Source organism: Echinops telfairi, unplaced genomic scaffold (assembly GCF_000313985.2).
Source record: "Echinops telfairi isolate 266 unplaced genomic scaffold, ASM31398v2 ScPeMD7_7472;HRSCAF=8510, whole genome shotgun sequence".
NCBI lineage: Eukaryota > Metazoa > Chordata > Mammalia > Afrosoricida > Tenrecidae > Echinops > Echinops telfairi.
The window spans coordinates 5312229-5325592 of NW_022111376.1; the positions used below are offsets into that span (position 1 = coordinate 5312229).

Below are 13364 nucleotides of genomic sequence, written 5' to 3' on the forward strand. Positions count from 1 at the left end.
TGGGCTTTGTTGCTTCTGAGCTAGATGGCCGCTTGTTTACCTTCAAGCTTTTAAGACCCCAGACGCTATATCTTTTGATAGCCGGGCACCCAAAAAGTGGGACTTTTTTAAAACACCGCGGGACGCAGGAAAAATTGTTAAAAATCAGGACTGTCCCTCCAAAAGCGGGACGTCTGGTCACCTTAATTTAAAGGACATAAAACACTTAGTGAGTTGTAAACCCCAAACCCAAACTCACTACCAGCGAGTCAGAAGAGCCCATTCTGACTTATAGTGACCCGATGGGACATAGTCAGTACAACGTGCCCTGTGAGATTCTGAGACTCGTTCCAGGAGTAGAAGGGCCCGCGGAGCAACTGGTGGCTTTGAACTGCTTGCCTTGCAGTAAGCAGCCCAACTTGTAACCACTATGCCACCAGGGCTCTGTAAATAGAAAAGGCTATGGACATGTAAATTGACTCGCTATTTCTCTTATTAAACAAGAGAAATACAAACTGGAGGTTTATGGAAGATATAAGCTGCCACAGAGGTAGGGAGTGTTTTGCTCGATTATTCATTGTTGTATCTTTTGTATTCGGGCACAAAATGAAAATGTTTAGACATTTTAGAACGTTTTAGTGGTAACAAGCAAGGTATCTCAACTAGGAGAAGATGACTCAAAATTCTTCCATCAGTGAGGAGTAGAAACGCATACCATTTATAAATAATAAGGTTGGAAGGAAATATCATCAGCCTTTAATGCAGCAGTTCTCAACCTGTGGGTCGTGACCCCTTTGGGGTTGGAACGACCCTTTCACAGGGGTCGCCTGATTCATAACAGTGACAAAATGACAGTGATGAAGTAGCAACGAAAATAATTTTATGGTTGGGGGTGTGTGTCACCACAACATGAACTGTAATAAAGGGTCGCAGCATTAGGAAGGTTGAGAAGCACTGCTTTAATGCTTCCTAACTGAGAGTAAGCATAACAAACAAGATTACTCTTCAGGTACACCTTTTATAGACCAAAGTCCAGGGTCAGGAGCAGCAAGCAAAATCCCACCAACAAAACAAGGGAAGCAGATGTGCGATAGAGGACACAGGGTTGGCACAGGTGACACTGTGTCATTCTATAAGGACTTAAATTTACTTTCTTGAGGTTACTTTTGTGTTTAACATCAATCCCGGTGGCATGAAAGTAGTCAAAGAAAAACCTAGACCAAACCAAACTCAATGCCATCGAGTGCATTCTGACTTATAGCGACCCTGCAGGACAGAGTAGAACTGCCCCTGTGGGTTTCCAAGACTACAACCCTTGAGGGGAGCAGAAAACACAGTCTTTCTCCCACAGAGTGGCTAGTGGTATAAGAAAGGGCAACAAAACACGTCTATTACCTTGGGATGAAGAAAGCATGAAGGAAAATTGGTCAATATGATATAAAAATTTTAAACCTCTATATTGCAAAATCTGAATGAATAAATATAATGAACAGGCCGACAATCAACTAAGAATACAATATGTAACATATCATAAGAGTTATCATGATATATAAAGAACACTTATCTATATGAGAAGCATTTTCCCCCTCCTCCAAATACCCCAAAAGGCAAACAGGCAAAATGACATGAAAATCACTGCACAAAAGAAATACCATTTTAAAAAATGGTCAACCTTGTTTGTAATTAAGTAACACAAATTGAAAAGTACCATTTTTCTCCATTCTGATTGTTCAGGAGAGGAAGTGAACCTTTCTGATGGAGACTGGTAATATGTTCAAGAGCTTTAATGGGCCCTGAGTAATGCTTATTTTAAATTCCTCCCTTCCTTTCAGTATGTGCTGCAAAATTACCCTCTAATGACACAGCTTTCTCCTCTATGATAGTTGGCAAACATTTCCAGTTAAAAGCTTTCAAGGCTGGAGGGGGATGTCTAGTACCTTAAATGGCTCAAATGGTTGTAATGTTTGGTGTCAGTTCATAAAAGCCTGAAGTTCCCAAAAATCAAGGCATGTGAAAAAACCTGTAAACTCACGGTGGGATACTAAATAAAACCATAAGCATTAACTGCTTATATAACATGACTAAAAACATGGAGCTGATAATTTGATTAACCTCATCAAATTCCCGCCCCCCCACCAAAAAAAAAACCCTCCCCAACCTCACTTTATTCGTACCCATAGGGACCTTTTAAGCACAGAGTAACACTGCCTCATAGGGTTTTCAAGGCTGTCATCTTAATGGAAGTGGACCGCCACATCATTCCTCTGAAGACTGGCTGGTGGGTTTGAACCACTGACCTGTTGAGGGGCAGCCGAACGGTTCACTCATTGTGCCACTTGGGCCCCTTTAACCCTGAATTACTGGCCTGATAATAACGAAACACGAAAGGTCTGCAGAGTGATTCTGGAAATTCCACTTACCCTCTTAATGGACTCGTTCTCCAAAGAGTGGGAGTTGTATCGAGGAGGTGGTGCGGAAGCCATACTGGAGAGTCTGCCAAGGAAGAGAACATGCAACAGCAGGTGAATCAGTGGGCACTTCCCAACCTGTGCCACCACTGAGAAATAAAGACGGACAGACAGCTGCTAGCAGCCAGGGAGTCAGCCGAGGGAGGATGACCCAGGCACCAGGGAATAAGGCACTGTCCCCGCCTTTGCCCTCTCCAAGGTGGAACAGGCAGTACCACTGCCCACTTGGCCCGACCTCCTTTCTTCCCCCCCCCCACACACCCATCAGAACCCACTCAGCAGTGGTGGGTCTGCTTAGTCTCTTTCCATTCCCTGTTCTTGGCGCTCCTGGGGATCAGACACACAACCTGGATACCAGAAGAAGTTTGTATGTATGTCTACTATATTAAACACAACACAAAACAGTAAATACAGAAGAAAGACGTGGAGTGGGAACCAAAACAGAAAAGGGGAAGATATTTCACACATTCCAGGAATGTTTAAATTGTGCAACAGACCTTTTACATTTTTCACGATTATTTACTCAGGCAGCCAAGCAGAATGAGAAAGGGCTGGGCCATTTCCCTCATTTTCTTTTCTCTTTGTCGAATTCTGTTTTCTCTAAATTAAGGCAGTTTACAGTGCGTGGATTTGATTTGGATCAAATTAGTAAGATTTGATTTAATCAGTGTTTTGAAGGGGAAGTATATGCTTCATTTACATCATGCATATTCATGGCAACTCTGCACTAAAGGAAAGCACCATGTGCAGAACGCAGCCAGCACCCTTTTAGCCCAGGATTGATGAAGGCTCGTGACGCCTTCAGCAACAACAGAAGATGCGATATGGTTATTTTGTTTGTTAATCAGATCTAATGACACAGGCGGATACACATGAGGTCACTGGGAAGAGAGCCGTCAATTCAACAAGGGCACTGTGAGGCTTTATGAGCTCTTTCTGCCTAGCTGCATTAAAAGGGCAACCTTCCTTTTAACAAAATCCAGCAGGGAGATTGGTCACACTCCTTGGTACCAACTCCAGTGATTCTTGACGAGTGCTAGTTACAGGCCTTGAGAAGAGACTATGGTCCTTGGATTACACCCCGTGTAAAGACCAAACCCTCACCACTCTTACCAACAAGTAACAGCTTAAGATGCGGAGAAACATCTGAAGTTATCAAGGATATCGTCTTGCTTGGATGCGTAATCATGCTCATGGAAGCATCAGGGCAGAGATCAGATGACGCATTGCACTGCGCAAGACTTCTCTAACATGTTGAACAGCAAGGATATCACTTTGAGGGGTAAGGTGTGCCTGGCCCAAGCTGTGGTGTTTTCCATTGCTTCATATCCATGTGAGATTCTGACAGTAAATAAGGAAGACCAGAGAAGAATTGATGACCTACAGAGCAGCGAGCTAAGAATACTGAAGGTACCATGACTGCCAGAAGAACCAACAGATCTGTACTGGAGGAAGTGCACCGAGGGAGCTAGGCACATCTCGGAATGATCCACCATATGAGATTAAAGGGATGTGATGTGACACTGTGGGGGTTACAATGATACAAAACGTGTATGAATTGTTGAGTGCAAGACTGATCTGCTCTGTAAACCTTCACCCCATTCACAATAAAAATGTGCTTTTGAAGAAAAAGTATGAAAACTCAAAGGACTTGAAAGTGGAAACTCATATACATTTATGCTAGTGTTGGCTGTAGTCCTCTACCATCACCAAAAGGAGAAACATGTTAAGTGTCTCCTAACAGATGAATGGAAAAAGAAAACACGATATACATATACAAGCAATGATACTCAGGCATACGAGGAATGCATTTCAGATGACACTCATTGCCACCTAGTCGATGCGGACTCATTGGGCATGGTAGAAGTGCTCCTCTGCGTTCCCAAGACTGTTAACTCCTTATAGGAGTAGAAACAACTGGTGCTTCTGAACTGCTGACCTTGCAGATCACAGCCCAGCTCTAACCACTGTGCCATCAGGACTCCCTGAAATTCAGATACGTGTGCTATAATGTGAATGAAGTCAAACGCAAAAGGCCCTCTTATCACAGAATTCCATTTCTATGAAATGTCCAGAAGCAGCAAAGCAAATGCATAAACACAGAAGGAAGATTAGTGGTTGCAGAGGTGGGTGAAGAGGGAATGGGAGGGGTGGTGGTGGTGTGTATTCCAGAAAGTTTGTGGGAAAAGTATAGACAGAAGATAAGGGCGGATAAGGCAACCACGTGGATGAAGAGAAGCGAAGCGAGAAGGTGGCCCGGTGAAGACAATCCATGAAGCTTATCACTGCCAGGTTCTTCGCACCAGTTCAGCCAGGCTTTGGCCTCTGTAGCCCCTGGCTGTCTCCTAGTATGCCTGTCATGTGTCTTTCCAGGTACACAGTCAGCACTATCTGGTAAACAAAAGACTGAATGTGTGCAAAAGTATAACATGAATCATTACACTAGGATGAGCTTGGAGATTTGTTGATATCATTCCAGAACTGTGGGACTAGGGAGCCCCCATGGAAGCCTACAAATGAATGGATTTCAGACTAAATCAAAGACTTCTTTATAGGAGGGGATGGGATGTTCAAGTTGAAAACCTGGACACTACTAAGAGATATCACAACCTAAAATTAGAAAAAGCCTTCAGAAACTGATGAGTAACTCCAAAACAAATAAAATTGAATGAATCATAATGGTATAGTATGCTTTGTAAACCTTCTCTAACCTCAAGTCCATGTCCAAGCAAAATAACCCACTCTTCTCAGGGGCAGAATGGATGACACGGGCTAGCTAGAACAAATGTGATGGTTTTGCCCTCAGATTGTCCTCAGTTACAGTTACAAATTTACTTTTTAGTAAACAGATGCTTTGGTTTTAGACATATTAGAATAATCAGAACCAATGTTTTCAAAGGAAATGACTGACCATTTAAAGAACTGTAAAATGCTGGGTTATAGTCAGCTTAGGCCTCATCTTCCTGTGTCTGCTTATTCTTGAACCAGAAGAAAGTGAGTATTCTGGGTGGTTCTGTACTTGCTTTTCCACCCTCACGAACAAACTTACATTTGAAATGAGTTGCAGGTCAAGGAAGAGAGGCCCGTCCTCCTTTTCCCAGGACTTCATTGAGGTATCGTTCTCATACCATGAAATTCACCAAGGAGATTGTTTCATTCAGTGTTGCTAGTCAATTTATAGTTGTGTAACTATCACTACCAATCAACTTTTAGGGTAATTCTATCACCCTCAAAAGAAATCCCACACCTGTTAGCACTCACTCCCTGTGCCAGCCTCTAAGCCACAATATATATGTTTGAGCTCTGTCTCGAGATATGCCCATTCTAAACATATAAATACTTAGCAGTACAACCTCCTCCTACACCAAACTCAGTGCCATCGAGTTGCTTCTGACCCACACCAACCTTCCAGGACATAACAGACCTGTTTCCATGGGTTTCTGAGACTGTGAATCTTTAAGGGAATAGAAAGACTCATCTTTCTCCTGACATTTCACAACTGCGGACCTTGTGGCCAGCAGCCCAATACATAGCCCAGTGCACCACCAGTGATCCTGGACAAATACCAGTGCTTGCAATATCCTTCATTGCAACTGAAATTGCTATACCAAATGAAATATTACTTAGAAAATTCAGCTGCCATCCAACTCAATTTTTAAATTGTACTAAGGCTACCACCCAGCAAGGTTGCATATATTCCAACAGATCATTCAATGCTCCAATGAATTTTCTAACAACTAAATACCTACCAGTAACCAACACTTTAAAATAGGAATGAGCTCAAGTTCTCACCTACCTGCCAATTCCAAAACTAATGAACCCAGCTGATCTACTCCATGACAAAACTGCATTTGTTTAACTATTTTCTTCTAGAACAACTATGTCCCCAAAACATTTCACATTGGTTAAGTAAAAGGTGTGTTAGACAGGGTTCTCTAGAGAAACACAACCAGGACACTTATGATATAGCTAGATAGACGTATACAGCAAGAAGGAATACAACAGCTAGTTAGTCCACATAGTAGTACAGAGGGCTCAGTTCAACTCACTTCCTTGAAACAGTTAATATACTGGAAGTTCTTCAATTCACTTGGCCTGCCTGGTGGGGTCCAAGGTCAACAAAGCAAATAGCAGAATCTTCCCTAACTAAGTTAAGTCAGGCAGAGTCTGCCTGCAGGCAATAGACAGCAGGGTAGGTCAGCAACAGTCAGGAGCTGGGGAGTTTAGCAAGGCAGGCCCTGATAGGATCTGGAGCTCCAGCACAGTAAAGGGTTTCCACCAGCCTTAAAGCTAAAGCAATGTAGGCACCAACAGCATGAGAAGCAGGTCTTGAAGGAACCTAAAGCTGTAGCAACATGATCCACGGATTGGCTTGGCCCACAGGTAGTGTAGCACACAGGTTGAGGCAGAGAACTAGCTAAAACAGTAGTACACTGGTCAGATCACCAGGGAGCAAGAGGCAGATGGGATATCGGCTGTCTTCCAATCAAGCTTTGACCTGATTTAATTCTGCCCACATGTTCCTATTGGCCCAGTTGGCACAATAAACCTATCACACTTTGTAAACACAAACTTAAAACAGTAATTATTAACATACAAAAGATTAAAGACCTGTCAATCACCCTACTTTACAAGAATCCTTTCAGCTTGATACTAAGGCTCCTTCAACTAGAATTTGTAGTAGCAAAGAGAAAGGGACTACCGAGCAGATGTGCAGTGCTAGAAGAAGAGAGGACAGGCTGGACAAATAATGACAGACCATTGACTTTTTTTTTTCTGAACCTCACCCTCACCCCCCACACATGCGCATACACACACAGCCCTCAATTCTCTATACTTCGTATGTATTTCTAACCTTGCACTTCTCCCACTGCACTATATATTTAAGCCTCGTGTCATCTGATGTCTCTGCTAGATCTGAGCTTCTTAAAGGCACTGCTCATACTCAATATGCAGTGGACAAGGGTAATCACAACACATATGCTCAGGACTTTGTCGAAGTGAGTTTTCCATTCTTGGACTCAACTGAGTTCATTAGTTTTGGAATTTTATTTAATATACTGCTTAGTTTTGCGTGTTGTTGAAGTGGTTATCAATGGAGTCACTCTACAGTCTCTGCCCTTGCTTTGATAATTCAGCCCTGTGGTGAGAGTCTGAGTGGATGTGTGTGGTTGGGTATTTCATGCCAGCAGTGCTCTCTGGTCTGGAAAGTTCTGGGGTGTGCTTGTCTTCACTGTGCACAGGAGCCCACTCTTGCACACTTGGTCTCCCTTGATCCCAGTGCACATTGTAACTTTTTCCAAGTTTTGGCTCACACACACAATGCTACCATGAAGATGGCCCACTGCTACCCCATTTCCCTGGTGGCCAGAAATGCACACTTATATGGATCATGCCCTGAAGACCGGCAGCGCACTCCTGCAGGTCACGTATGGCAAACTGCTCACCAGCCCAGTAAATGACAGGGTGGACTCATTCCTTGGCCACCTCAATTTCATGGATATACACATTTCACATGCCCTTAGATCAGAGGCTCCCAAACTTATTTGGCCTATCACCCACTTTTCAGGAGAAAAATTAAACAAAATAACACAGTGCCCCCCTGGAAATTAAAAATGTTCGTACTATAGACCACAATTCAGGATCTGTAGTGTAGGAATCTGCTTTTGCAGCCCCCTGGATCATTCCAGTACCCACTAGGGAGTAGTACCACCCACTTTGGGAAACACTACCCTAGACCAACCTTATAAGGAATACTAAATGGACTCCTTTGAACACAGAAACAGCATCAGATAACATCCTCAGATTAAGATACATGACATTATCCAGATACCAACCAAGATAAAGAATTCTCAAAAATAAAACAAAGCTGCAAGATGGAAAATATATAACCAATGACATCAATCTGTAAATGACAACAACTGCACAATAAGAAGAAGGAATAACTGGTATACTTACACAAGTCTGATACGCAGAAGAAGTAAAGGTGATATCAAGATATAACCTCCCATTTCAATCTTCAAAAGATAGAGGTAAATTCCAGGGTAACCCCAAACTATTAACCTACTCACCCAAAAGTGGGGGAGGTAGGACTGAAGGCTCAGCTAGGACAAAATTATCAACAATGCAAAAAATGAAGGGGGGAATAGGAAGCTGATAGCAGTGATGACTGTATAACCCCACTTGATGGGATCAAATAACAGAAATGTATGTGAATGGATATATTGGATCACATAACATATGGCCCAAAAAAATCTATTATAGGAAAAAAATAGGGATTCGGGGGGGGGGGGGTAAAGGGGAGCTGATATCAAGAAGTTGAAGAAGAAAATGTTTTGAAACTGATTGTGGTAGCAATTGTACAATACTGTTTGATGTGACTGAACTAAGGATTGTTATGATATCTGTAAGAGCTCCCAATAAAATGATTAAACATTTTTCTAAATAGAGAAAAGTACTAAAAAAAAATAAAGTTAACCAATGGTTACAATGAAAAAAAAAAAAAAGAAGATCCATAAACAAAAAGAACTCAGTAGAGAAACATAAGAGGAACAGAGAACCATCAGCACCATAAAAATAAATAAAACACAACACAATGACAGTTAATTAACACCTATCAATAACCACACTGAATTAAATGAGTTAAATGCCACCAGGCAAGAGACTAACAGAATAAAGGATTTAAAAAGCAACAACAAAAATCACTATCTATCAATATGTCTAAAGAGACAAATCATAGACACTAAAATATCAACAAGCTCAAAATAAAAGGGTGGAAGGAAAATAACAAGAAAACATCAACCAAAAAAAGAACACAAGTTGCGATATTAATTTCTAATAAAATAGACTATAAGACAAAATGTCCCAAAAGAGACAAGGAAGGAAGCCCACATGGAAGAAGCACACCAGCCTATGCGATCATGAGGTGTCGAAGGGATCAGGTATCAGGCATCATCAGAACAAAAATCAAATCATTGTGAATGATGGGGGAGTACGGAATGGAGACCCAAAGCCCATTTGTAGGCCACTGGACATCCCCTTGCAGAGGGGTCTCGGGGAGGAGACGAGCCAGACAGGGAGCGATGTAGCAACGATGAAAAATACAACTTTCCTCTAGTTCCTAAATGCTTTCCCCCCACACTATCATGATCCCAATTCTCCCTTGCAAGTCTGGCTAGACCAAAGGATGTACACTGGTACAGATAGGACCTAGAAACACAGGGAATCCAGGGCGGATGATCCCTTCAGGACCAGTGGTGTGAGTATCGATACTGGGAGGGTAGAGGGAGAGTGGGTTGGAAAGAGGGAACCAATTACAAGGAACTATATGTGACCTCCTCCCTGTGGGACGGACAACAGAAAAGTGGGTGAAGGGAGACGTCAGACAGGGCAAGATAGGACAAAATAATAATTTATAAATTATCAAGGCCTCATGAGGGGGGGTGGGGCAAAAATGAGGACCTGATGCCGGGGGCTTAAGTGGAGAGCAAATGTTTTGAGAATGACGAATGCTTTACACAATTGATGTATGTATGGATTGTGATAAGAGTCATATGAGCCCCTAATAAAACTATTTTTTTAAAAAAGACAAGGAAGGACATTATAGACTGATAAAATGCCAGCTCACCAAAAGGACATAACCATGATAATCATTACGCATCTAATGACAGAGCTCTAAAATACATTGAAAAATATAGTTGGACGGAGAAAAGAAACAGAGTTCCACAAGAAGAGGAAACTTTAATAGAGAAGACCTAAATATCACACTCAATTTACTTAATCTCACAGACATATGTATACCACTCCACCCAACAGAAACACAGTACACATTCTTTTCCAATGATCATGAACCATACTCCAGAATACACCGCATTTTGGGTCACAAAACAGTCCTCAATAAATTTTGAAAAAAAGATAAAAATAGTACAAAACATCTTCTGATCCCAGTACTCTAACACTACAGTACATTAAACACTTGAAAACAACTGGAAGAACAGGTGATGGGGCAGAATACATGTAAACTGAGTAACACTTTGCTTTAAAAGAACTGAGTAATAGACAAAATAAAAAATGAAATTTAAAAAATTCTTAGAATCAAATGAGAACGAAAGCAGAGAAGCCAAAACCTCTGTTGTTGTTATTTGTGGTAATTACATAATTTTATGTCAACTTGAAGATATAGAAAAGTATATGGGTGATATCTCCAACGTGTCAATCAGGTCACAGCCAGGTGGTGCCGCCCTATGGGCATGACCTTCTCATAAGGAGGGCCCAGGGAACCTCCCTGAGAGCTGTTGTAGTGCTTCCATGTTTCCATCAACCTTGGATCCACATGACTCTGCAATCACCAGCCTAGGATATTCCTGCAGTCTGCATCTTTGCATATGACTGCATGAGTCTGAAGAGGGACTTGTGGACTTGAGTTGGACTGGGTTGGGATGTTTTCTTGATATATAATTATTTCTTGAAATGAAGTTCTTTCTTATACATATATGAGTGTCACTGGGTTTGTTTCTCTAGTCAGCCCCGCCTAGTACATTGTAAGTAGCCATCGAGTTGGTTCCATCTCATGGCTTGGGTCAGGTATACCTTAGTCCTCAAAGTAACAACCATAAGATGTTTGTGTTTATTGACTATGCGAAGGTATCCAACTGTGTGGATCATAACCAACTACGGATAGCCTTGAGCAGAATAGGAATTCCAGAATACTTCATTGTGCTCACGTTGAAACTGTACATGGATTAAGAGGCAGTTGTGTGACTAGAACAAAGGAATACTGCATGGTTTAAAATCAGGAAAGGTGTGTGTCAGAGTTGTACACTCTAACCATACTTATGCAACATGTATGTGGAGCAAATAATCAGAGAAGGTGAAGTCTATGTTGAAGAATGTGGCATCAAGATTGGAGGAAGGTTTAGTAACAACCTGTGATGTGCAGACAACAAAACCCTGCTTGCTGAAAGTGAAGAAAACTTGAAGCACTTGCTGATGCAGATCAAGGATTGCAGCCTTCGATGTGGATTACAACTCAGCGTAAAGAAGGCCAAAATCCTCACAACTGGACCAACAGGTAACATAAGAAGAAATAGGAAAAAGATTAAAGCTATCAAAGATTTTGTCTTGCTGGGATCCACAGTCAATGCTCATGAAAGCAGCAGTCCAGAGTTCAAACAGCGCAGTGCATTGGGTAAATATGCTGCAAAAAACCTCGTTAAAGTGTTGAAAAACAAAGAGGTTACTTTGAGGAAAACCTCTAGTACACTGTAAAAGAAGTACCCAGAGGTAAATTGGTAGCAATAAACACACACATCAAAAACAAGGAAAGGAAAAATAGAGGAGACAAATCACTATTTTAATCTTACAACTTGAAGAAATAGGGAAAAAAGCAACAAAAGAAGCTGCCAGATTCCATGATGCACACCTTCCAGAAATGATCGCTGAAGACAAATGTGTGCATAAGCAAATGTGGTGAAGAAAGTTGATAGTGCCCGGCTATCAAAAGATATAGCATCTGGGGTCTTAACGGCTTGAAGATAAACAAGTAGCCATCTAGCTCAGAAGCAACAAAGTCCACATGGAAGAAGCACACCAGCCTGTGTGACCACGAGGTGTCGAAGGGATCAGGTACTGGGCATCAAAGAACAAAATGTCCTATCATTGTAAATGAGGGTGAATGCAGAGTGGAGACCCAAAGCCAATCTGTAAGCAACTGGACACCCCCTTACTGAAGGATTGCAGGGAGGAGAGAGCCAGTAAGGGTGCAGGGTAGCAAAGATGAAACACAACTTTCCTCTACTTCTTAAATGCTCCCTCCCTCCACTATCATGATCTCAATTCTACCTTACAAATCTGGCTAGACCAGAGGATGTACACTGGTGTACCCATGTGAAACCTGTGCTCCTCAGAACAATCAATTATTTGAGACAACCAGGGCAATATGTGCCCCAAATCAAAGATAAAAAGACATGGAAGGGCCAGGGAAACCTGAAGAATGGCAAATGGGACACAGAGAACAGGGAGAGTGCTGACCCTTTCAGGGATTGCAACCTATGTCATGGAACAATTTATATATGAACTATTCGCTGGAAAAAGTAGTTTGATATGCAAACGTCTACAATTAAAAGATTTTTTAAAAAAAACATAGGGTGGAAGTTAAATGCATGCTTCAATTGAAATGTGATGAAGTTCCAGGCATATCAACACTTTAATTCAAGTGGCAAGTGGGGAGGGGGCGGGGGGTGGGTGGGTAATGAGATGTGCAGAAAGGGAACTAAGCTATAGACACTAACAATAGAATGACACCACCCTTCATTTCTGAGACATTCCTTACTCAGCATATAGTTGCTCAATCATGTTTCTAAAGAGTTCAAAACCAAGTCAATAAATATATGCTGCTACCATTTGTCTGTCAGTTTGTCGTACTATGGTGGCTTGTATGTTGCTGTGATTCTGGAAGTTTTGTCACTGGAATTTCAAATACCAGCAGAGTTACCCACAGTGAACAGATTTCAGCAGAGCTTCCAAACTAAAAACAGACAATGAAGAAGACTCAGCTCCCCACCTCACAGGAAGGAGCTGCTGAAGATTTTATGCGTAGCTTTGAAGCACTGTCAGCTACTGAACGCCTCATGAATAGCAGCAGAACATTGTCAGAGATAGGGCCAGAAGATGAGCCCCTCCGGTTGGAAGGCGCTCAACATATAACTAAGCAAGAGCTGCCTTCTCAAAGTTGAATTGACCATAATGACATGGATGAAGTAAAGCCTGTGGAAGTAAAGCCTTCATGGCCTTCATTTGCTGATGGGGCGTGACTCAAGATGAGAATAAACAGTTGCAAAAAATCAGCTAATGGACCTAAAACGGAATGTGCAAAAAGTATGAACCTAGGAAAATTGGAAGTCATCAAAAATGAAATAC

At 41.9% G+C, this 13364-nt stretch overlaps 1 protein-coding gene across 1 annotated transcript in view; it reads right to left on the reverse strand.

The window, feature by feature from the left end:
- MTM1 (myotubularin 1) overlaps nucleotides 1-13364 on the reverse strand; it is a 122212-nt gene that overhangs the window by 84732 nt on the left and 24116 nt on the right. Inside the window, exon 2 of the mRNA XM_004715602.2 lies at nucleotides 2400-2472. Coding sequence (XP_004715659.1) covers nucleotides 2400-2462 — 63 coding nt within the window. The 5' untranslated portion in view covers nucleotides 2463-2472. The remainder of the gene's footprint in view (nucleotides 1-2399; nucleotides 2473-13364) is intronic.